Raw genomic sequence first — 25,419 nt, 5'->3', positions numbered from 1 at the left:
TTTTTTAAGTTTATTTATTTTGAGAGAAACAGAGTACACACACGCACATGCCAGAGGGGGAGGGGAGGGGGGACAGAATCCCAAGTAGGCTCCGTGCTCAACACAGAGCCTGATGCAGGGCTCGATCCCACAAACCTGGAGATCATGACAGCCAAGATCAAGAGTCTAACACTCAACTGATTGAGCCCCCCAATGCACTTTGGGAAACTTAGAGACTGTCTGAGCATCATGAAAACGAGAGAATACACTAAGAAGATCTAAGGTAAAGGACACGAAACAGAACAGAGATGAGCAGAGCCTCCGGGATGACAGTGGGAGGGAAAGCCGTCTGTCAGCTCCTGAGAGCAGCCAGACTCCATCAGCGCAGGCTTGAAAGCTCTGGGAGAAACTTCTTCAAGGAAATGAAAAGGATACATATTTAGTAGGAGTTAGCTTCTTGAAACTGATTTGGGTCAGTGGAGGAGAATTTGAGGTTAAATTATGATAAACACAGACTTAGCAAATAGAAAATGAGGGTTTTTTTTATTTCAAGGGAAAATAAAATATACAGGAAAGGGTATATAATCATAGTTATGACGCATGTGAATTCCGACCGGCATGTGTCTGGTGCTGCTGTATTGGGAAGTGGAGATGAGCAAGACCGGTAAACAGAGCAGGCAGAGCCGGGAGCGGAAGCTCATTGGCCGTACCAGGAAACTAGTTGATAGTGTCTAGTGCTAAAAAAATTTAGGGGCGCCTGGGTGGCTCAGTTGGTTGAGCGTCCAACTTGGGCTCAGGGCATGATCTCGCAGTACATGATTTCTAGCCCCGCATCGGGCTCTGTGCTGACAGCTCAGAGCCTGGAGCCTGTTTCAGATTCTGTGTCTCCCTCTCTCTCTGTGCCCCTCCTCCACTCGTGCTCTCAGAAATAAATAAAAACATTTATTAAAAAATTTAGAATTGTCACGAAGACACATTATTTTGCAATATGGTGACAAATACCAAAAGAATAAACTTGAAGAGTCAAAGGGGAGTTACTCCTAAGGGAGCAGAAAGCAGAAAAGGAAGCTGGGAAACTGTTGAACGGGTTAACGCTTTTAGATTTAATACGCGTGTAAAACCAATTCTGTGAAAAAATCAGCAATTGCCTGTTCTGGGGGTTCGGGTTAACAGTTCCTGAACCCAGCAGCAAACGTAATGGAGAACTCCAAGACAAACACCAAGGCACACGCTCCAACCTGGAAATGTGTTGGAGTTACACTGGAGTAGAAAGAAGATGCTACAACTGAAGAAGAAAGAAGTAAAAGGAGCACAGAGCACTTCCCTACAATTAGTAGGTTGATAAAGAGCCTCCTGCACTGCTGTGAAATAAAAACAGTTTATGGTTCTTGGCTCTTAGTGACCCAGAGAGCCGATAGATCCAGTCACTGCGTGAAGGAAGGGGTTGATTGCCGATAAAATTGCACGGAGCAGATATTCAGTAAATATTTGAGTGAATGAGTGCTTATCATTAAAACATAGTTGTGAGCACTTAGAAAATAGAAAGCACTGTATAAATGTCAAAAAAAAAAAAACCTGTTTAGACTTTGAGATTGATTAAAGTTCATTTAAGCATAACTCCTTTAAAATCATCACAGCCAGGTAGTTGATTGGGCTTTTTCCAAAGTACTCTTATCATTTTGCATCCTAAACATGCAGGGACGTTAGGCCTGGAGGCCTTTTTCCCCCACCTCCCAGTGAAATAGCAGGAGGCACAGTATATGCGCAGTAAGTGGGTGGCGGGGTCCTTTCCCCTCTGAACCTGGAAGGGAAGGAAAGAGGCAGGGACCACAGGGAGCCGTTTGGTTAGGGACGGCCGCATCCTGAGGCTGCGCGACAGGCCTGCGCCTACCCTGCAGATGATCTCTGGTGGCGGACACAGGCCCCTCAGGGTGGAGAGAGAGCCTGGCGGGCGGGAAGGCGATGCTTCAGCCGCCCCCACAGTCTGTGATTGCTTACGTGGTCACAGTTCTCTGTTGGCCTGTTTCCTCACACCTAAAATGGTCAGTATCCGTATGTTTCCCCTATTTGTGTGAATATGGGTTCATTTCTATGAAAACTTATATAACATGGATTATAAATAACTAGGATTCTTCGAGGTGGTGGAATGGACTCAAGGGAAACCTCATATTTCATGTTCCTCCTGCCTTGCCCTCACTCTAGTTTCATAGGCCTTCGGCCTTCACCCCTGCCCCCCACCTCCGCCCACCCACATACATCCCTGTGCCCTTCTTTCCGGTGAGCGTGGAGGCAGCCTCAGAGACTGTCCCTGGCTAGCTGTCTGCGTCACCTTGCTGTACAGTATGAAAAAGAATCCACTGATGTCTGAAGTGTCATGAGGATGAGCAAGGGGAGAAGATTGAAGTGTATATTAAATCGTCTTGTGGTTATCAAATAAAGACTCTGTGATCATAAAGGCCAAAGATAAAAAAGAAAATGTGTGTGTTCAATATACGGAACAAAAATCCGTCTATTTTTGACATCGTATTCGAGGAGAAGATAGGTCAAAAAGCCCAGCCACCCCTGAAATGAATTTTAGACTCTTCTTATTGGTGTGATGGGGGCAGGGAGATATCTCCGCGATGGCGCGTTGCTGATAGAAATGACTTTTTACAGTAGGTGCTAAATTAGATGTAGAAAGTAGGAGAGTTATCAACCCTATGTTGTCACGTCTGACCTTCCAGGTCCCAGTCATGGAATCATAATAAAAACGAGTCGTGGGCTTATCTGGAGATGCAGGAATAACTGGCACAGAACAATTTTCAAGCGTCTCTTCAAATGGGGTGACGCCAGGGGTCATGCAGGGGCATGAAGGAGACACATTGGTTTTGATCAGTTTTTAGAACTGTACAGCAGCTTATCTGTAGCTCAAAGAAATTTAGTTTTCTCGGTTCTGTTTTCATCATTTTCCCCCCTGGGTGCTCTTGTGGATTAGCCTCTGGATGCTGCTGTGAGGCTCTGAGTGTTAATAGAGTTCCTGGATCCAGACTGCCCGACTCTGTATTTCACGACGACGCTGGGCCCTCCAAGTGCATTCTCGTGGAATGTTCCAGTCAATAAAGGCACCTTACCGTCCCTCCACAAATTAAAGGAAAAGAGAGATGCGTGACGACAGTACAGAAACGCAGAGAGCTCCGGGGTACTCTCATACCTGTGCCACATCCACCTGCGAAATAGTACGCTCACCCTTCCATCTCTGATGCGACTCCCTGATTTTGCTCTTTGCTTAATTGTATACTTTGTCCCCACTAAAATAATTTCTAGGTATCAGGCATTGTTGTTAAGCAGGTAGAAGAAAGTTAAACCATTTGTCCCTGGCCTCTCCTTCATTTCAAATTTATAACACACGAAAGCTTTGGAGACAGAAACATTGTACAACATAGAAGCAGACCCGCTGCCCACACTCTTTGCTGGATGGTGATGAGGGGAGGGGCTTCCAGAGTTTCCACACCGTAGCTGCTGCGCTTCTAAAATACCACTGTGAGGAACGTCAACTTGTCATACGTTAAAGGAATGTTCCAAGTTCTAAAAATAACAGGGCCATCGGGCTGCCCTGTCCATGGAGCAGAGCATGCGACCCGTGACTCCTCTTCGTGGAGGAGGAGTCATTATACCTATGAAGTGGTCTATATACCAGTTATACCCATGAATTGGTCTAAATACTAAAATTGTGTGAAAGAAAACTTAACAAGAATGAGATTAAACCTCTTCTCTTTGCTTTCTCTAACTACTTAGATTCAAAGTAACCAGAGGTAGGAGGAATTTGTTGGGGGGATGGTATTTATTCTTGTGTGATCAGGTATTGGGTATGTTACATACCTGGTGTCTAATACACAGATAGCACGTCAGTCATCTGACTACGGATCAGTTATATTCTGAAACGTTATTGACTCTTACATTTACTTATTTATTTTTAAGGTGAGGGAACTCTTGACATCTAACAGTTGATTTTGTCCTCTCCTAATATTTTTCTAGCCCGCAAACCATACTGGATGCTGTCAGTCTCCGATCCTGTATATAACTTGTCAGAGAAAGGGTTAAGCCTTATAAGAAGCAGATATGTTTAAAAAAAAGTATGTGCATATAATATAAATAGACTGAAAAGCAGAGCCCCGTGGGAAACAGGTTTCAAATTCCGGAGTTTTTACAGTTATCATCTTGAACTACCATTCGTAGTTATAAAAATAATTCCAACATAAAATAAATTTGCCTTAATAATCTACGTAAGAATAATAAACAGGTCGTTTATTGGCATAGCCACTTGGTGTAAGCAATGTTAATACCAATATTAACACCCAGTATTTTTTTTTTTTATTCAGTCAGCAAACATATGTGTTTACTCTGTGCTTGGTTACTGGTTAAGCATAGTCATTGTTTCTCCTCTCTAGTTTGTCAAGTCCAGGCTTGCTCCCCTGGCTGGCTTTCTGTCTCACCAGCACTTAGTACGGTCCCTACAGCATGATGGACACACAGTAAACATGTCAAATGGATGATTGTGTCATTCAATTAGGAATTAAGTTTTAGAGCTGGGAGAATGTATTTTATGTTTTAAATTTTTAATGTTTATTCATTTTTGAAAGAGAATGACAGAGTATGAGCAGGCGAGGAGCAGAGAGAGAGAGGGAGACACAGACTCTGAAGCAGCTCTAGGCTCTGAGCTGTCAGCACAGAGCCCAACACGGGGCTTGAACTCATGAACCACGAGATCATGACCTGAACCGAAGTTGGCCACTTAACGGACTGAGCCACCCAGGTGCCCCTGGGAGAATGTATTTTAGATGTAGAGGAGGAGAGTAGAGACAGAAAGATTTTGGGGGTGGCTCTTACGAGGAGTAGGAAGAGCATTGGACTGTCTACTCACAGAGGAGTGACCAGGGGGTCCCCTGCGGCCTTCGTCCACAGACAGTCTCCGAATTGCTCAGGGCACAAGTGAGTGACCGCATCAGTGGAAGCTGGGACGGTAGGGAGAGTGGAGGGCACAGGATGGGCAAAGAGACGTGACAGAAGTTGAAGGCTTGTGTCATGAATTGAGATCCTGCAGGGCAAAGGTGACCTGAGTGTTGAGTGTGAGGGACTAGACGGCTCAGTGAAGGTCAAACCCAGATGTGAGGGATGAAGGGGATGGCGGTGTCTGCTGAGTGACTCCCGTATGCAAGGCACTTTAATAAAGTTTTATGGATGGAAAAGGGCCGCGCAGATGACCAGGACACGGTTTTTGCTCCCCAAGAGATGCTGACACACAGTGGGAAAGGGATGTGTGGGAGCACATAGTGAAAAAGATTCTTTCTGGGGGCGCCTGGGCGACTGAGTCGGCTAAGTGTCCGACTTCAGCCCCAGGTCATGATCTCACAGTTCGTGGCTTCAAGCCCCGTGTTGGGCTCTGTGCTGACAGCTCGGAGCCTGGAGTCTGCTTCAGATTCTGTGTCTGTCTCTGTCTCTCCCTCTCTCAAAAATAAACATCTTAAAAAATTACCAAAAAAAAAAAAAGATTCTGTTTGGGGGGTGCAGGCAGGAATCCAGCACGAAAGAAGTGATCTCTGAACAGGGCTTTTCAGGATGAATGGAGTACATGGAGATCGTGGGGTAGGTATTCCCAGCAAAGAAAATAGCATCGGCAAGATGTAGACTCAAGGCAGTGCAAGTCCATCAGGAACAAGACATTGCCTTTGGAATTGGCTACAAACGTGAGCTGGAGCCCTGATGCAATACTTGACACTTGATTCTCTGTGCAGCTGGGTGTCCTTGAAAGATTTTAAAGACGAGAGTGACCTCAGGTAACCGTGCATTAGTTGGTTAGCCATCCAACTTCAGCTCAGGTTATGATCTCGTGGTCCATGAATTCCGACCCCGCCTCGGGCTCTGTGCTGACAGGTTGGAGCCTGGAGCCTGCTTCAGAGTCTGTGTCTCCCTCTCTCTCTGCCCCTCCCCGAATCGTGCTCTGTCTTTCTCTGTCTCTCAAAAATGAATAAATGCTCAAAGAAATTTTTTTAAATGTGCACTCTGGCCTCTGTACAGAGGTGGGTTAAGCAGTGGCTCTAAACCATGGCTTTGCATTAGTATCACCTACAAAGTTTTTTTTTTTTTTTTTAAATTCCAAATCCTGGGCTGTACCCCAGATCACTATGTCAGAATCCATAGTCTAGATGGCAAGGGCATCCGGGCACGGTTGGGTGCAGCCAAGGTCGCACACCAAGGATTTAGAGCAGGGATTGGCAAACTCCTTATGTAAAGGGCCAGATAATAGATGTTTTTGGCTTACAGGTCACAGGGTTTCCCTTGCAAGGTTCTCCTCCACCCCCGAGCGCAAAATCAACCACGAACAATTTGAGAACTGAGGAGTGTGGCTGTGTTCCAGGAAAAGTTGATGGGAATTTGAACTATGTATGATTTTCACATGTCACCAATATTCTTGTTCTTTGGGTTTTTTTTTCTTCTTCAGCCACTTAAAACTGTAAGAACAAATCACAGACGCTACATCGGTGGCCAGCTGTACTTGGCCTGCAGACCATTTTCTGTGAGCTCTTGATCTGGAGGGTGAAAATTGGACCCAGAGAGTCCTGGAAAGAAAATATTACTCCAGTAATCCAGATAAGAAGTAAAGTTAACTCTCTTTTGTGGTTGTTAGAAGGTCAGACTGAAGATAAGTGATATTGAATTGATATTTATAGCAGCTTGTGTTCTCTGTGCTACTTTTTAGCTTCAGAAGGTCCCAACAAAGGAACTTTGAATGACCATTGTGTTGTATGTAGTACTTAGGGCCTTTTGACTTGTCTTTTTAATTTTATAGGGATGTTATTTATGTTGCAAGGCTGTTTCTTTTCTTACTACTTGCAATGGCTACACATTTTGGCAACATCAACTCCGACTCCTACCACCGCAGAATAGTTCAGCCTCCTTCCTTTTCTCCTGTGCCAGGCACGCCTTCGTCACCAAAGAATGACCTTTCCTTGCGAACAAATGTTCTCTTTAGAAAATAAGGTGAGCTTGATATAATAAGATATGGCTACTGATATTTTATCAGCTGAATTATTGCAGAATTCCCTATTCAGACTTTCCTCCAGCATTTGTTGCCTAGTTAAGGAGCTCCTCTCCCCCGCCCGCTGTGAAAATGAGAGACTAATTACCACACCCACAGTTCCACTAAGGTTATTTTAGAAACCATAAGGCAAAAAAAAAAAAAAGTATTCCCACTGATACCTGCTGTGACTGAAAATCAGTCCATCTCCGCGTGTGCCTGGTTGGGGTGTTTTTGAATACCATAGGCAATGGGTGAATACATTGACCTCTCTATTCTCTCACTTCCACTCTGCGAATTCTGCTGTTTTAGAGCCCTCTGAGACAGGCCTATACTGTGCGCTTCCCTGTGGGAGCTCCCCAAACCAAAGAAACCGAAACACTCCTTGAATTTGCTGTAACTGGAAGCAGAAAAGAAAATTCAAGAGGCTAGTCAAAGTTGGCACTGTTTAGGGTTATCTCCGTTACCTTCCAGATGGTACTAGAAAGTAAGAGGTGAAAAGTGTGTATTGACTTAGAGCAGCCTATTTTTCTTTATTTTCCCCTACCCTCCTCAGTGTAGCCATTCCTCATAGAACAAAAAGCATGACATGCGTGCCTTATGAAGGAAAAGCAGATGAGATTTTGAAGAGTTTGTTTTCCTAGGTATTTTGGGTGTCTGTGATTACCAGACATATTTCACATCACTGAATTTTTTTAAACTAATTTTGAAATTCGTAGATTCCAGGGACCTGTTCTTTCTTCTTCAGGATCTCGAATGATTATTATCTTAGGGACTTCATCCAAATATGTCCAATATAAAAAGTGAGATTGCGATTGAGTGCTGATAACGTCAAGTGCTTTTAATTAAGCTTCTGATGTTTTATACATCGATAACAAAATAAAGGTTCAGGTTTATTAAATTAGCTTTCCATTAATTTTTCAGAGGCACTCACCAAGTAGGGAACAAGATATATAGCAGCAGCCTGTTCCCTGCAGCCGAAGCCTCGATGCGCCCCAGAGGAATTCCTCAATAGAGTTCATTCTTGAGTCAAGGAAGAGATTGGGAAATAAGGCACAGCTGCAGATGTAATGTGGCGATTAAGAATGAAAACGCTTGGGGCACCTGGGTGGCTTAGTCGGTTAGGCGGCTGACTTTGGCTCAGGTCATGATCTCACAGTTTGTGGGTTCGAGCCCCGCGTCGGGCTCTGTGCTATCTCAGAGCCTGGAGCCTGTTTCAGATTCTGTATCTCCGTCTCTCTGACCCTCCCCTGCTCACGCAGTCTCTCTGTCTCTCTCTATCTCTCTCTCTCTCTCTTTCAGAAGTAGGTAAAGCATTAAAAAAAAAAATTTAAAAAAAAGAATGAAAACGCTTGTTAGAATTCAGAACCCAGAATGGCAAAGCTGAAGGCCAGCGGGGACCCACCCGGAAGACAGAGGCTAATAGCCAGGAGAGACCTCAGGGAGCATATTGGCTGCTGGTCCTCAACTTTGACCACACGTTTGAAAACCTGAGAGGTTTTAGACCTTGCCTTGATCCCATCATGCCACTAGGGATATAGACCAGAGCACTGGTATATTTTAATATTATTTTTAATGCTTTTTATTTATTTTTGAGAAAGAGAGAGACAGCTTGAGCAAGGGAGGGTCAGAGAGAGAGGGAGACACAGAATCTGAAACAGGCTCCAGGCTCTGAGCTGTCAGCACAGGGCCCGACGCGGGGCTCGAACCCACGAACCATAAGATCATGACCTGAGCTGAAGTCGGACACTTAACCGACTGAGCCCCCCAGGCGCCCTGAGCACTGGTATGTTTTAAAGCTTCCTCATTGGTTCTGACCTGCAGCCAGGGTTGAGAACCACTCGTCCCTCACGTCACTTAGGAAGTCCCGAGCAGGGAGCTGTGCTTTGCTGGGGTATGAACTTCCATCTTCTCTGTGCTTCCTGCCTCCTTTATTCTTTGTGCTCCCGTGTGATCACACCCCCTCTCCTGCTTTATTAAATTATACCAGTAGGCTCGTGACTCCCAGACCCGTGGCCCCCATCTCTCCACCGGCACCATCCCCTTTTATTCACTCCCCTGTCATCTCCCCACGTGCATCACCGCCAGCTGCTCAAATGCGTCTGTTCAAGTCTGAACTCCCTCCCCCCAAAAAAACTTACTTTTTGCTTGGATTCCTTATATCAGTGCCGAGCACTTCTCTCCCCGTGGTTGTCTGAGCCTGAAGTCTTGGGGCCACCACTGTCCTTCCCTCTCTTGCGCTCCGCACCTGATCAGTCACCAAAGGCTGTGGGTCCTGGGTCCTCGCGCTTCCTCCCTCCACCCCACGTCGCCGCCCGCCCTTGCTGAGCCTGCGACGGGCTGCTGTCCTTTCTTCTGAACCGTTGCCTCACTCTCTTGTGCTGCCTGGCCTCTGGCCGGGCGCCCTGCTCCGTCCAAGACCCCAGCGTGACGGGCTGTCCCCTTTCCGGCACCGAGCGCTCTCGTCATCCAGCCCCGTCTCTGATTCCGCAGCACCAGCTCTTTTCCTTTGTCTTCTCCGGGTGCCTCCCCCCGCCTGCTGTCTTACTCATCATAAACGGCCTAATCTATAGACTCCGTTCCTTTATTCCTGCCTTTATCCAAACCTGAACTGTCCAGTAAGCGATAATCTTTCCCCTCTTCAACCCGATGCTGGCACGCTGCAGGCTTGACTTCGTGAGCCCAGCAGTGCCCGCGCCCTGCCCACTGGCCCGCCCTGCAGGGGGTGTGGGAGACGGTCCCCGGGCGGACAGGAGACGCACCCGTTGTCACACCGCAGGTGTGCTTGTCAGCGCCGTCACTGGCCTCTCAGCTTTCTGTGGCTCCTTCGTTTCTGCCCCTGACGGTCACCTCTTGGGTATCTTCCTAAGCCCTGTCCTGACCTTTCTCCTCGTTCCCGGCAAGTTTCACCAAGAGCCCCTTCAGCCCTCAGCCGTTTGTTGTTACTCTCGCGCGTCGTGGCTGATTTGGGGTCCTTTCGCCTCAGGGTGGGGTTCTCTGACGTCCCTACTGCATGCCTGTCCCTGGCGGGCACTAACTGACCGGTCCTTGTCCCTGGCTTTCACTACCTGCGACTGGGACTCCAGTGTTTAGCACCCAGCACCCCCAGGCCCCGCCACCGTCATCGCATGGGGCGCCTGCGGGACGCAGCGGTCAGGCAGGACCTGACGGGTGGACTCGGCTCCTTGCCAGCCGATGGCTTAACCGCTTCTCAGGCTCTCTGCCAACCAGGGGACAGGAAAAAGTAAGTGGCTTCAAACTCTCCTTTCTTAGCATATCCGCTAGAGTTCTGTTTGGAACCTGTTTTAGTGGGTTGCCAGAGTTTGCAATATGCAGTTCCCAACATCCAAGCCAAAAAAAAAAAAATCCACTTCCATGTCACATGATCCCACTCTAGGGGAGTGTGAGCGCCTTACAGTACCGTGTTTCTTCCTGTCACGCCTTGTGTCGTCGTCATTCATTTCACATGCACAGAAGCATGCAAAATCCATTACGCGGGCACTATCGCTGTTTCCAATCAACTGTTTTTTGTTAGATCAGTTAAGAATAAGGAAAATAAAACTTCTTTTACCTGTACATTTTTCTCCCCACTTATTCAGTGCTCTTCCTTCACATCCTGATTTCTGACCTTTTTCACCTTCCTTCTCTCTAAAGAACAGCTTTAATGTTTCTTGCGTACGAGGTCCCCTGGCAACAAATGTCCTCAGTCATTGTTTGTCTGAGGAGGTTTTTAATGTATTCATCTTTGAGGGATAATTTTGGGGGGTACAGAATTCTAAGTTGGTGGATTTTTCTTCCCAGCACTTGGAATATTTCTCTCTCTCTCGCCTGTGTGGTTTCTGAGATGTCAGTTATAGTTCCTATCTTTGTTCCTCTGCAGATAAGAAATTCCTGGGGCGCCTGGGGGGCTCAGCGCCCGAATTCCACTCAGGTCTTGATCTCACAGTTTGTGAGTTCGAGCCCCACATCGGGCTCTGTGCTGACAGCTTGGAGCCTGGAGCCTGCTTCAGATTCTGTGTCTCCCTCTCTCTCTGCCCCTAACCAGCCTGTGCTCTCTCTCTGTCTCTCGAGAATAAAAAGTACATACACATATAAAAGTATATTTCCTTGGCATTTGTCCCGCCTGTGTTGTCTGAAGTTCTAGATCTGTGGTTTGGTGTCTGACATTAATTTGGGGAAATTCTCAGGCATTATTTATTGTTTCAAATATTTGCGTTCCTTTCTTCTCCTCACGTCCCCATATATTACACCTTTTGTGGTTGCCCCCCCAGTCCTTGTGTATTCCGGTTTTTTTGAAATTTATTTATTTAGAGAGAGAGAGAAAAAAAACACGAGTCAGGGAGGGGCAGAGAGAGAGAGAGTCCCAGGCACGCTCCGCACTGTCAGCGCACACCCTCATGGGGGGCTGGAACCTATGAACCCAGAGATCAATGAGCTGAGATTCAGAGTCAGACGCTAAACCAACTGAGCCACTCAGGTGCCCATGGATACTCTTTTTTTTTTTCTTCAGTCTTTGTTCTCTCTTCTTTTTGCTTTTTGAGAATTCTGTTGATATACCTCGAGCTCAGAGATTCCTTCTTCACCCGTGTCCAGTCTGCTGATGAGCCTGTCCACAGCATTCTTCATTTCTGTTATGTGTTTATCTTTAGCGTTTGGTGGGAGTGGGGGGAAGTTTGGGGGAGGCTCATTCTTAGATTTCCATGTCTCTGTTTGCATTTTTAATTCTTGCCTACTGTCTACGTCAACCATCAGAACCCTCCACGTATTTTAAATTCCCAGGCTGATAATTCCAGCACGCTGCCATGTCAGCTTCTCAAGATCCGTCTGTCTTCAGACTGTGTTTTTTGTCTTTCAATATGTCTTGTAATTTTTCTCGATAGCCAGATGTGATGTGCTGAACAAAAGGAACTGCCGTAAATAGGCCTTTAGTTACATGATGTTGAGGTGTGGGGATGGGCCAAGCTTTCCGGAGTCCTGTGATTAGAGCTCAGGCTTTTAGTGACTCTGTGCCCCTGGTTTGCAAACAACTTTTCTCCATGCTTTCCCTCCCTCCGTGGGTGGAACAGGTTGGCGAAGCGGGCTGATGTTGGGTATTTCCCCCCTCAGGTAGGTCAGTCCCTGGTGATGCCCAAGCCGGCTAGGCTCTGGGTAACTGGTCTCCCCTGAGGGCAGGCCTTGTGAAGAACGGAGCGTTCCAGCTGGTTTCAGAACGTGGCTTTGTCCCCTCCCTGTGCCAGAAACCACAGGGGATTTTTCTCCCATATTTACCCTGGGAACCTGGGTGAGCTCCTGGAGGTAAATCTTGCGGTGCTGGGGACCGGCTGTTCCCGCCCCGTGAGCGGATCGCCCGAAGCTCCTAGTGGCGTCATGTGCCCTGAGCCTCCCGCGGTGCCGTCAGCCACCCTTCGGTCTCCCCGCTCCGCACGGTTCCTGAGGCGGCTCCACGCTGCAGGAAGCCACATCCCCCATGCTGGCTTCCTGGTCCCTCCCAGCGCTGGGGGCAGCACTGTTTTCTGGTTTTCCCTCCCTTATGCACCCAAAAAGAGTTGATTTTTCAGTCTGTTCAAGCTTGTCACTTGCCAGGAAGACAGAGTGGTGACTTTCCAAGCTCCTTACGTGCGGAAAAGGGAAACAGGAAGTTAGTACATTGAAACTCAGACCTGCTCTTTCGGCTTCTTACCACCAGATTTACTGAGGCATTTATATTGTGTTACCTGCAAGTAGACCGTGAGCACGGGAAACATGGGCTTTGTGTGGGGAGCCCAGGAAAAGGTAAACTGGAGGGTATTGGTACAGTTCAGTTGGTTCTCTAACCTCACCTTCAAAGTACAGATTCTCATATGTGGTGCTTCTTTCACATCTAACTCCTGTGTCCCCTTGATAAAAATGGAAATGATTACACTCTCTGGAAACCTGACCTGTTTAAAAAAAAAAAAATTGCTCCATTAGGGCTTTTAGTTTGGTTTGGTTCTGTCCGAAAAGGAGTTTAAACTTGGACATGAAAGGAGTCATCGGTGTTTTCTGTTCTTGGCGAGTGAAATATAAAGCAGTTTAGAAAATACCTACAGGATGGGGGTTCTCAGGAATCTACAAGTTTGACCACAGTCTCAGACTCCCTTAAACCCAGAGACCTACACACCCGTGGGGCTCGGCACACAGTTACTTTGTCATCTCCCTCTCGTCTCTGCAGCCCGGACCCCGGGATTCGGGACGAAGGTGACTGGAAGGTGCCTCATACAGTTGACAGAGTTGATGGCCACCCCTGTTCCAAGCGCATCACACACCTTGTTCGACATGTTTACTCTTTAAACACCCGGAGAATTAACAGGCGCTCGCATGAAATATAATGTTTGTTTAAACAAGCTAAAAAGTGGGAGGTAGTTGAGACCCACACGATGATGCAATAGGAAAGTATCTAATTACTCCATTTTTGGCTCAGCGTTCAGTTTCAGTTAAAACTGCTACTAGCAAGGCTAAACAAGTTCTGTAGCCTCGTACCCTTAGCATTGTCTGCCTGTGAGAAACCAGCTCACTAGCAAGCATGGCCACGCGTCAGCCACTTGTGCATGACATCTTCCACGTGGCCTTTGCACTAGAATTTAGTAAAGGCTCTCGGTGTTTCTGTAATGAGCGGTTACAGTGTGGATGTAGAAACCTCTGAAAGCCCCGGATGTATTTCCGCACACTCAGCAAGCCAACTTGGAATATTGTGTCCACACATAGACTGTTCACAAGTAAGATCCTGAGAGCAAGATGCGGCATGGTTATTGGCTGGTATGTCCGTCTTGCTGTGTCACAGTATGGGTTACGATTGGTCCTTGAACTGTCTGCATCAAGTGGACGGAGCAAGGAATCTTGCTGGTTCGGGGTCTGGGGACTCTTGCCACAAGTAGACGTGGCCCAAGACCGGGATTCGGGATCTGGGATGGCTATTTCTGTAAAGGGCCAGGTAGTAAATACTTGAGGATTTATGGGCCATATGATCTCTGTTGTAACCACTCAGCTCCGCTCTTGTAGCATGGAAGTGGTCATGGATGATACATACACAGGAGCGTGTGGGCTGCATCTTGGTAAAATTTTGCTGACAAAACCAGGTGGTGGGCTGGATTGGCCCACAGGCCATCATTTACCAGCCGCTGCCCTGGATCCCAGAACACAGGCCACTGGGTTACGGGATTCTGACCTCATAGGAAAATAGCAGTAGTTTTTCAGTTAACTGAACTAATATGTGTAACTTTCAGTATTCATAGCCAAGACTTCACTGTATTTGTATATAATAAATTTCTTGTCAGAAAGAGGAGAATTTTACCTTACTGGCTGCTTTGGGTACTAATCTGAATTGTTATTTACTTGTCATTTATACCCCACTTCCTTCCCAGAATAATTTGAGGTAAAAGGCATGTATAGATTTTAGCTGTCAAAATAGAGATATAAAACCAAAAACCACATGAAAAGGTCACACAAAACAACCTCTGAATATTCCATTTCCATCAGCCAACCCAAGCTAATGGCTCAGCCATTTCAGGTCTGAACAGTCTTTCAGACACCTCCTAAACTGAATACTGATACGCTCCATCTTTTATCCTTTCTAGCATCATTTTCTTCCTGGGGAAAAAAAAAAAAAGTCCCACCATGTTTTATAGTGAGTCTTCTTCCAAAGGAAATGTTAATATCCGTCGTTTTTCTTCTGATTGAAGCATAAGCCAAGAACTGTTACACAACTGAGTGGGTACGTGGAAAGGACAGAGAAAATTGGAAGCTAATGACAACCTTGATCGGCAGGCTACCTGCTCAGTACAGATTTCAGGGCTCACCCGGAGCCCAGGGACTGTTTCCAGATAGAGGCTCATCCCTGCTCTTCACGGAAAAGAAGTTTTAAGTTCCTTCAGAGTTTAGTGGTCGGAGGCCCATTTGAGAGGTGGACAGAGGGGGTAGGGGTTTGGGCTCGCGGCAAGGAGGGGTGATTTTTAGTGGGTGTCAGAATGTGGAAACACAGGCAAGTGACTTGAGAGACTGGCACGTGGAATTGTGACTCCAAAGACAGGGCCGGATGAGGGAAGCTGGTCTGTAGGAGGAGGCTGCGTGCATGCAAGTGGCTGATACAAGATCCTAGTTGTCAGCAGGCTCCGCTCCTCAGCCCAGTGGCTGCAGGTCATGCACAATCTAGGCCAGAGGACCTGCTCACGTCACTGGACGTGTGACAGACATGCTCACGCAGACCCTGGAGTCGAAAGGAAGGACGTAGGGAAGTATTTCCCCAGGAAGCATGGATACCAGGCAAGGACGCATCCACAAGTAAAGACAGAAGCAGCCAGGAACCTGGTAGTTGGATTAACAACAGCAAAGGGGAGCGAAGCAGGGCGGGGGCTGTGGAAGGGACAGACCGGCCACACTCGTGCCAGAGTGTAAGACATGGCGGGGGACTAACTACGGTGAACACGAGATAAACATAAAAAATAAATTCTAAATCTTCCTTAATGTTTACTTACTTTGGAGAGACAGTATGAGCAGGGGAGGAACAGAGAGAGAGAAAGAGATGCAGAATTGGAAGCAGACTTCAGGCTCGGGGCTGGCTGTCAGCAGAGTCTGACACGGGGCTCGAACCCACGAGCTGTGAGATCATGACCTGAGCTGAAGTCGGACACTTAAGCGACTGAGCCACCCAGGCGCTCCAAAGAAAATAAATTCTATAATTGGCATCTGAGAAGACGTTTGACATCTGTCTTAAAGATGTTTTATCTGTTCTGTAAATTGAGAATGTTCTAACCTTTAAATGGAAGAGAGAAATCAAGAATTTCCAACTTTCAAGGCACCTGGGTGGTGGAGTTGGTTAAGTGTCTGACTCTTGATTTTGGTTCAGGTCATGATCCCAGGGTCATGGGATCAAGCCTGAAATTGGGCTCTGTGCTGAAAGCACATGGAGCCTGCTTGGAATTCTTTCTCTCCCTCTCTCTGCTCCTCCCCAGCTCCCATTCTCTCTCTCTTCTCTGTCTCTCTCTGTCTCTGTCTCTGTCTCTCTCTCTCCCCCCAAAATAAATAAATAAACCTAAAAAAGAATATCCAACTTTTGTTGCAATCCCTTCACAGTTACTCTCGGTGAGAAGGCACATTGGGGCAGTGCTTGGCCTTATCCACCGAGGTCACCAGGGTGGTATGCTATTTGACTCTGTATCTGCTCTTCTGTAGTTTATCTTTTTTAAAAAATTCACACTGTCAAGCTGGCAAAGAGGATTGTTTTGTTAAAAAACTGAAATGAATTACAGAAAAAAGATCAGCTTTCAGAAGTTTTTGGGTCCCAGTACCCCATTTAAGGGATTGCAGATCTGGTGATACAAGTCTTTTAAGTTTGCAAGGATAAGTTGTGAAGTGGAAAAAGTAAATTTTAGGGCAGTGTGTACAGAATGATCCCCTTTCTTCTTTTTTAAAATTTTTTTATTGTTTGTTTTGAGACAGAGATTGACAGACAGCATAAGAGGGGGAGGGTCAGAGAGAGAGGGAGACACAGAATCTGAAGCAGCCTCCAGGCTCTGAGCTGTCAAGCACAGAGCCTGACACAGGGCTCGAACCCATGAACCATGAGATCATGACCTGAGCCGAAGTCGGACACTCAACTCCCAGGCGCCCCAAGTGGCTTTCGTTTCTAATTGCCTCCCTGTGTCCCAGGTTGGCACTGTGGCCCCTAAGCTTGCACAGCAAGGGTCTCTAAACAGTATGCTAATGCAGGCAGGTAGGTAGAAAGACAGAGATGGGTAGGCCTGCATATGGATAGAAGTGCACGTATATATTTTTGCTACCTGTCAACTCAGATGTTTGTGTTTTCTTCCACAGAAAAAGCAAAGAACAAGAGATCTTTCTCGGGTGTTCCATTCTTACAATCCATATGATCACAAGGTAAGAGAAGCATGGTCCTCGTGTGTTGGATAGATGTCTCTCTGAACATAGAGCAGAAGTCGCACCCATACGTAGCGATTCTGAAGTGCACCTTCCAGTTATGTTTAGATTTTCCTTTTAATTTGTCAGCTCTTTATGTCGTCCAAAGACATCAGAAACATCCTTATTTCTGAACTAATATATTCTGTTTTATTCACATTAGACTGCAGTTGCATGTTGTCCTTGAAATCTCAGAGTCGATGGATACACAGATCGGGGGGGTTTATTTATTTGGTTGATATTTTTTTTTTTCCTTCCAAACACTGAAGTGATACGCTTGACTTTTGAATTGGTAAAGATCGTTGTGATAGTAATTGCCAACTCTTGGTTTTCCATTGCACCTGCTAGAAGGGTATTTTTTCCTAAATAAACTGCCCAACAATAAGCGGTGTATTGCATACTATCCGAAATATCCGCTGCCAAACATTTTGGCTTCCAGAAGACCAAACAGTGTCACGACTCCTCCGTGTTCGGCCCCAGCTTTATAGACTCATGGCCAGTCTTGCTTCATTTATGTCCCGCACTCTCCACACACACACCCCCATGTTTGAAGAATTCCCGAACATCTTTTTACTAAGCATTTCACCATATATTTGTAAAAGGTAAGGGCTCTTTAAAAAAAAACAAAAACTCTTTTAACTGTTTCTAAAGAAAATGCTGCACACCACATCATCACGGGGAAATATATCACAAGAATTCTAAGACATGTGCACAACTTGTATATCACGTAAGGTTCCAGTAAATCTGTTAATTCGAGGTGATTTCAGAAGCGAACAAAAAATTTGCACAGTTGAAATGCTAATATAAACTTAAATCTTTATCTATGAATTTACAAGGCGACATGTGGTGGGGATTTTTTAACTAGCCAAAATAAGTAGTGTGAAAAGCATTTTCCTCAGTTGAGAATACGGGAGACGTCTGGATGCAGGAGGAAAAAATTGTGCCAGTTGTTCATAGAAGTCGAAAGATTTTCAGTAGCTTCTAGTGTTTCTATAGTGACCAGTTGACTTGAAGCGCCAACAGTGTGTGAACGAGGTGTTTCTGCTTCGTGTGACCATGGCAGTCTACAGTACTAAAAATTATATCACTTCAAGTTACATTTTTCAAGTTAAACCAGTCGCTTTGCAGAATGTGGCAATTTGTTTGAAAGAGATGGAGGGAGCCGGGGGCCCCTAACAATGGGAAGAGGAGGAAGGTGCAGGCTGATAAGTAATATGCCAGCAAAGGGAACCGGATTCCTGATGGGAATGGTGCTTTTTTTTTTTTTTTAGATGAAGCCATTTAACATAAATGCAGCAGTGGCTGAAGTTCACATTTAAGAACAACAAAAGGCTGTGACAAATCAAAGGTTTTGCCAGACTTGTGTGAATTTTGCCCACTTCTAACATTTTTTAATTCACAGTGAAGGGAAATTCCATTATTCTTTTATTAGAGCTCTTGATGGAACTTCGCCATTTGCAGCCTCTACCGGCTTCCTCTTCATATCCTTTGTGGCACTGTATCAAAGTCACCTCAGATTATTTTGGCTTCCCTTGTAAAGACTTCATTCCTCTACAAATTAGTCACTGGGCAATGAGGACTTGAATATAAATGCTAGATGGAGTTCCTTTTGATCTTTGCTTTAAGATCGGTAATAAATTATTGTAAGGAGTTAGACTCCTTGATGAGTGATTTTTGAAGTTCCAAAGGTTTGGCCTCCTGGCACCCTGCTCTCTTCTACATGCGTAGCGACGGAAAAGGGGAAAGTTTCCAGGCGGCTCCTGCCCCGTGCGTGCCGCCTCCCTCCTTTCTGGGCTCCATCCAGGGCAAGTCTACCCGGGTCACTTTCAACCTGGTCTCCTGTGGATCTGTGTTTACAAAGACTAGCATCACGGGGACTGAGTAACAGACACTGCTTTCTCAGTCTTAGAATGTACCTTTCTTCCCCCCACAAATAAAATACAAGGAGGGCTACCTTTCCACGTACTTGGTCATTTTAAGTATCCAATTATATTCAAACAAATTAGCTTTCTAAGCAGATAGGTTCTAGCTAGAACGTTTCGTAAGATGTGGTTAAAGTTGGCTTAAACGCCTCCTGCTCGGTGAGATTTCTGTAGTGATCTTTAAGTTAAATACATACATACATTATAAATGAAAGCTTGTGTAAAAGAAAATATGGGCTGTCTGTGATTTACTTGGAGAAATAAAAAGGCAGCAAGGCAGGGGTGGGTAGGGAGGCTATAGTAAGATTGGCCACGTGTTGATGATGATTGAAACTGACTGATGAGTTTATGGGGGTTCATCATGCTCTTCCGCATCTGTATATTTTTTCTACATGGTTGAAATTTTCCTGGGAGTGAACTTTGTGGTATTCCTTTCCTCGCTAGCTAAATTCCTTTTATTGTTAATTTTTCCCTTGACGTAAATTTATACCCAAGAAGCAACACTCAGCATTTCAGTGGGTTCATTATGCTGAGTAAACTCAAATGCAGCTCCTGTTCTAAAGTTGGCCCGACTTCCTGGGGCTTCATCCCAAATTATAGCAGGTCACTGAAATGATAGCCTTGCCTGCTAGAAACTGTTAAAACAGTTGTAATTACAATGGGTAGTAAGTACAACCGTTCTCTTCTCAGTGAGTCAGTTACATTTGCTCTTCTCTCCTCCCCCCGCCCTCCTCAACCCAACAGAGATCGCTCCTGCCTGACCCCAGACACCGGAAAGTCACCGGGTTAAACAAACGTGTTGTTTGAGTGAGGCCAGGTGCATTTCTTAATCATACTCTGAAGCCATTGTTTAGGTTGTAAATGGTCAGTTGGTTTCCTCTTAAATGATGTTGCAGAAAGCAAATAAAGCTTAGAGCAAAATGTGCACTCAGAAGGAGTCTTAAGGAAAATACCTGATTTAGTTTTTACACTCTTAAGACAAATTTTGCTGGAGACTGGAAGAATTTCATTTTGGCCTTTTACCTCTGGTTCCATAAACATTTTTTAAAATTGTTTTTAGTTCTTCTAATACAGACATATAAAAAGGCTTAACCAGAGCTAATTCCCATTTATCTGTCCTAATAAAAGAAAACATTGGAAAAGACAGTCCAAAGTGGCAGGTAATCGGATTGCATTTTGTGCGTTGGAGGCTGTCCTCTGTTCTTTTAATAAACACGTAATAAACATAGCTTGTACTTCTGGAAACACATCATACTGCCTCCCAGGAACGGTTACAGGTCCGGAAGCCTTCCAGGTCCTGGAGTTGAACTTTTTCTTTGGATAAGTTATGGATAAGTAGAGGAGGCTATAATTAGAACACTTTTCATTAAAATGGCATAGTAGCTTCCTGTCTTTGGCCTGAAAAAAGTATTGCCCTGTGTATAAAAGATGTCTGTCTGTCTATCTCTCTATTTCCTTCCTTTTTTTTTCTTTCTTGTTAGATTTTATCAGAGTTACATATTCGGGGGGAGGAGCATGTCTAAGTTTATTAGCTAAACATAGATGTTGATAAAGTACTAATGTAAAAAGCTATGACAAAATATGAAAAGGTGTGGAAGGAAAAAGTATAAAATTCTGCTTAAGTCTGTAGTGGGTTTTTTTTTTTAAATGTTTTATTTATTCCTGAGAGAGAGAGCGACAACATGAGCAGGGGAGGGTCAGAGAGAGAGGGAGATACAGAATCCAAAACAGGCTCCAGGCTCTGAGCTGTCAGCACAGAGCCTGACGTGGGGCTCAAACCCACTAACGGTGAGATCATGACATGAGCCGAAGTCGGACGCTTAACCGATTGAGCCACCCAGGCGCCCCTGTAGTGGTTTTTAACATCTGCATAGTTGAATAAGTTTCTAAATGCAGTTAATCTGCATACATTAGTATATATTCCACCATTAAAAGTGAGTCTTTACAGATACCATATGTTTCCACTTATAAGTGGATCAGGAGAAACTTAACGGAGGACCGTGGGGGAGGAGAAGGGGAAAAATAGTGGGGGAGAGGGAGGGAGGCAAACCATGAGAGACTCTTGAATGCTGAGAACAAACTGAAGGCTCCTGGGGGTCGGGAGAGGGGAAGGGGGGTGATGAGCATGGAGGAGGGCACTTGTGGGGCTGAGCACTGGGTCTTATATGGAAACCACCTTGACCATAAACTATGAAGGAAAAAATAAGTCTTTAACAGGTTACCACTCTTACAGTTTCTGTATTTTGTGAAGTGGGCATCTCTCGTTCTTTTAGTGACTGTAATTATTTTAATGATTTTCTACACTTGTAGACATGAATGACTAGGCACACATGAGAAGAAACATTATTATAAAGCTATGTTGGTGGAATAAGCTTTGGTTTTTTCTTTCCTTTTTTTTGGTGACTAGTGTTATTTCTACAGGCACAGATGTGTATCAATTAAACTATAAACAAATTCATATGTGCCCCCGCAACGGCTGTGTATGAATACACTTGATGAGTTAGGCTGTGAGTAGATAGAAGACAAACATCAGTGCTTTCTTCAGCCAGAGGACTTCTGTGCAGGCTTCTCTGCTCTGTACAACGCTGCTCAGAGTCTGCAAAGTCCGCCAGCCGGGACTATCAAAATCCATGTTTAATTCTCTCTCCTCACCTCATTACTTCTTCAGCTCTCCCCACCTTCCCCCCCATCCACACACAGTCCACTTTTAAAAAGAGTATTTCTAACAAATATAGATGTCTGGTTTCCCAAATCACAGTCAGCCTTAGCAGCACTTACAGAGAGGGTGGTTATTGCTTCAAGAAGCCAGAGCTCCACTAAAACGTGGCGGCATACTGAAAATGAAGGCCAGGGCAAGGCCATAAAGACTCTAAGTCATTAACGAAGGGACTCTAAAAAGTGCAGCTGCCCAAGACCACTTAATTTGGACCCAAACACCCAAAGATCCCACATGTTTTAGGGGTCCCAGAGTTAAATGACAGGGTCTTACATACATCAAGAAGCAGATGTTTTAAAATAGTGGAGATGTGGGTAGTCTGTTTTTAGAAACAGTGATATTTTAAGGGTAAATATTACTTATCTTGAAAACTCTTTGATATAGCTAGTTTCTAAAGGTTGGGCAAACGAAGTATTATACAAAGTGCTTTAACAACAGAGAAATAGTAAACGAGTGGTTAAACATGTGTTGGTAATTGGGTAAAGGACCAAAAAAAATGTGAGCTGGAAAAATGAGGGTAGGATCCATATTCCTCCCCCAATTACTTATTTATATAATTAGATACTGTAAAAATATTAAAGGAAAAGATACTTTTATCCTAACGACTATGGTAGGCATAACTTGAGTAGAATAAGTGTAACACATCAGCACAATGCATTTTTAAGTGCAATATTAAATATAAAAAAATACTGATATGTATTTGCAAAACTCCCACTTCCTAAGACTGCATTAAGAACTGCTATTAATACAAAGACATCTGGGAATTCATGTCTACTAGTGTACAGTGAAATAGTAGTTAATACAAAGTGTAAAATATTGTCTGTGGCTTCATGTGGACAGAAGCATACAGCAAAATTTCATTTTAAAAGTCTTGGTGGGGGGGAACGTCTTGGGTTAAACCACCATCCTTTCTTCCCTAAGAGACTATGAGTTTCTGTGGCATCAAGTTTCTGTAAATACACATAACATACCTGAAGCAAAAGAGGGAGTTTCACTCTAGAAATCCTGTGCTGATGTACATTTCTCCATTCATCAGATTTGTCTAGTGATTTAAGGTAACAGAAGTCACCGTCCCCAGCTCTTTATGACTGAGGAATAATGGCCATTTGACTCAGTCCCGAGGCAGCCACAGTATTGTGAAGCCTTCTTCATCCCTTGCACTTTGAGTAACATAATGTAGCAACAGAGTGCTCTGAGTGGTTCTTCTAGAGAGGGAGATGTGAATTTGGATTATTGCCTGCTGGCCCTGTGAAGCTTCGAGCTATCTGCTGTCTGGAAATAGCATATTCAGGTTTTAATGGATACGGCAGTCTATGATAGCCAGATTTTCATGGCCCGTGCGGATAAAGAAGCACGTTATTGATTTGGCATGTTTATGCCGTGCTTAAAACACTTCTCCGCAGCAGATTGTCCAGAGCCATTTGTGCACTTCACTCTCCTCCCTGTCTTTGGCAAAGACTAAAAACTGTTTAAAAAGTAATCTCAGGGATGTTGCTAAATATCGGGAACAATTGGATACATGTCTAATTGATTGAGTCGCCTTAATGTTGTACCACATGCCACCCTAAAAGCACGCTCAGGTTCTGGCCTCGAGGCCCAGGGAAGTGAGTACTTCAGTGACTAGGAAAACCATCTTCATCGGCCCTGGGAATGCCACTCCAAAGCCAGGGGACTAACTCGGCCTCCGAATAGTGGACATAACTAAAGAGCTCTCTTGGCACAAAGTCTGTGCTTCCATTTGTCAAAATGTCTCTTCTCCCAAGGTGATCATATAATTGTTACCAAAGATGCAGACAGAGATCAGCTGGTTCTTTTACTTCAGCAGCCCAAGTCCCTGGCTACCCGCTGCTTCCTGATCTGTGCCAACCAGATCCAAAAGCCTAACCCTCCCCAGCGTGTGATTCAGGCTGAGTAACTCATCATGTTTCCTTGAGCCTACCTTTGCCACTGTACTTATGTGTTTCTTTTCCTCTTAAAAGGACATTGATCTGAAAGTTAAACGTTTTTCTTACATGTTAGTTTATGTTGTTACTCTGACTGCAGGGATGGGTAGTATGGAAGTATGTGTAAATGGCAGAGATTTTAATGCTGCTAAAGTGATACAGGCAGCTCCTGATGGATATGAGAATTCTGCTTTGCCAGGCACCCTGAGCGTAGACAAAGAGAATGGAATCTCAGCGGACCTGGTGGTGGTGGTGGTGTGATTGGGATTAGGATTACTACTCAGCTGGAGCACACCCTGTAACGGGTGGTGTCCTCATAGCTTTACACACACACGTAACTCTCTTTGTCCGCATCCCTTCTGATTATCCCATTTTACAGTTGGGGAAACTGAGACATGGAGAGATTAAGTGACTGCTCAAGGTCACATAGCTAGTAAATTACAGAGCAGTCAAGCTCCAGGGCCTCGGCTCGTCACCCTGGGCCACGAGTAGCTGAAAAGCCACTGTGTAAGATAAAAAATCCACTGATAACAGGTGAATTGACAGTTCAAGCTCAAGGTCAAACTGGGTCTCCTTACCTGGCTCTCTACCCTCTTCCAAGTCTAAATTTAAACAGGTCAACTCGAGGGGTGCCTGGGTGGCTCAGTCGGTTAAGCGTCCGACTCAGTTTCGGCTCCGGTCTTGATTTCACGGATCATGAGATCGTGCCTTACATCGGCCTTTGCACTGACAGCGCAGAGCCTGCTTGGGATTTTCTGTCTCTTCCTCTCTCTGCCCCTCCCCTGCTTGCACGCTCTCTTTCTCAAAATAAAGAAATATTAACAAAACTATATTAATAAATAGGTAAACTCCACGTAGAAACAGAGGTGTGAGAATGAGAGAGAAAACAGAAGTAGGGGAAGAGCATTGAGGATTCCACTGAATGAACTCCTTTTAAAGTGGCCAAGCCTGTCTTAAAAACCACCACCTTCACCTCCGCTCTCCCCCCGGGTTCACCTTATACCTGATTAATGTGGGCAAAGACATCTCGAATAAAGCGGGATGTCAGGGCTACTATCATCAGAGACTAACACGGATCAGTGCTCCCTGCACTCCATTTCTCATAGAGCCCTGCCCAACTTGCTTTCTTGCCTGACTCCTCCCTATGGGTGTGGGGGCGGGGCAGATTGACCTCACAGGGCCTCTGGCCAAAGGCTTTGGAATTCTTTAGGACCAACATGGCAGGAGGTGCTCATTCCAGAGAAACAGGGCAAGTCAGAGTCTAAATCACTGAGACAGGTCGAGGAGAAAATCAACTGAAATCGTAACACATAGAAATAGGAAAATGGCAGCAAGACAGCTTAGAAGCAGGTAAAATGCTGCCCTGTTCCATTTATCAGGACACCAGCCGGCATTCGTGACTTCCTTCCATGATGTCATGGTGCGGTCATGATGCAGAAAATGGAAAGTTTCCCGGATCCTGCGTTAACCAATGTCGTACTTAGTAGATGACTGTCGCTTGCATCTCTCCACCCGAGCCTTCTCAGCACCGTCAGTAACCGGAAAGAGCAACATTCATGACGAAATCCTTTGCCAACATTCAGTATGAAAGTATTAATAAAAAATAACCAGGAGATGATTTGCGTAGATATGGCAGTTACTGTATTTTCAAGTTATTTATCAAACCTAAAAGTACCCCCTAAAACCTGAAAGTTTTTGCTGCCGTTGGTTGTACCCTGCCTCCACGCCTCGACGATGCTTACCAGGCACACAAGGCAGGGAGAGGAACCGTACTGTCCCAAGGGCTGGAGCCTGGTACAACTTAGGTCACCCCCTCTAGTCCTCTGTCATCCGTGTTTGCACCCTGCCCCCAACCGTGTTTCGTGTCTCACCACC

The 25,419-nt window shown here is 45.3% G+C and overlaps 1 protein-coding gene across 7 annotated transcripts in view; it reads left to right on the top strand.

Moving 5' to 3' along the window:
- CDKAL1 (CDKAL1 threonylcarbamoyladenosine tRNA methylthiotransferase) overlaps positions 1 to 25,419 on the top strand; it is a 700,075-nt gene that overhangs the window by 506,519 nt on the left and 168,137 nt on the right. For all 7 annotated transcript variants that reach the window (XM_077769569.1, XM_077769571.1, XM_077769566.1 and 4 more), the window contains one exon: positions 16,862 to 16,924. In XM_077769569.1, the coding sequence (XP_077625695.1) occupies positions 16,862 to 16,924 (63 nt within the window). The remainder of the gene's footprint in view (positions 1 to 16,861; positions 16,925 to 25,419) is intronic.

Source organism: Crocuta crocuta, unplaced genomic scaffold, assembly GCF_008692635.1.
Source record: "Crocuta crocuta isolate KB4526 unplaced genomic scaffold, BGI_CrCroc_1.0 scaffold145, whole genome shotgun sequence".
NCBI lineage: Eukaryota > Metazoa > Chordata > Mammalia > Carnivora > Hyaenidae > Crocuta > Crocuta crocuta.
This window is presented reverse-complemented; position numbering and strand designations above follow the sequence as displayed.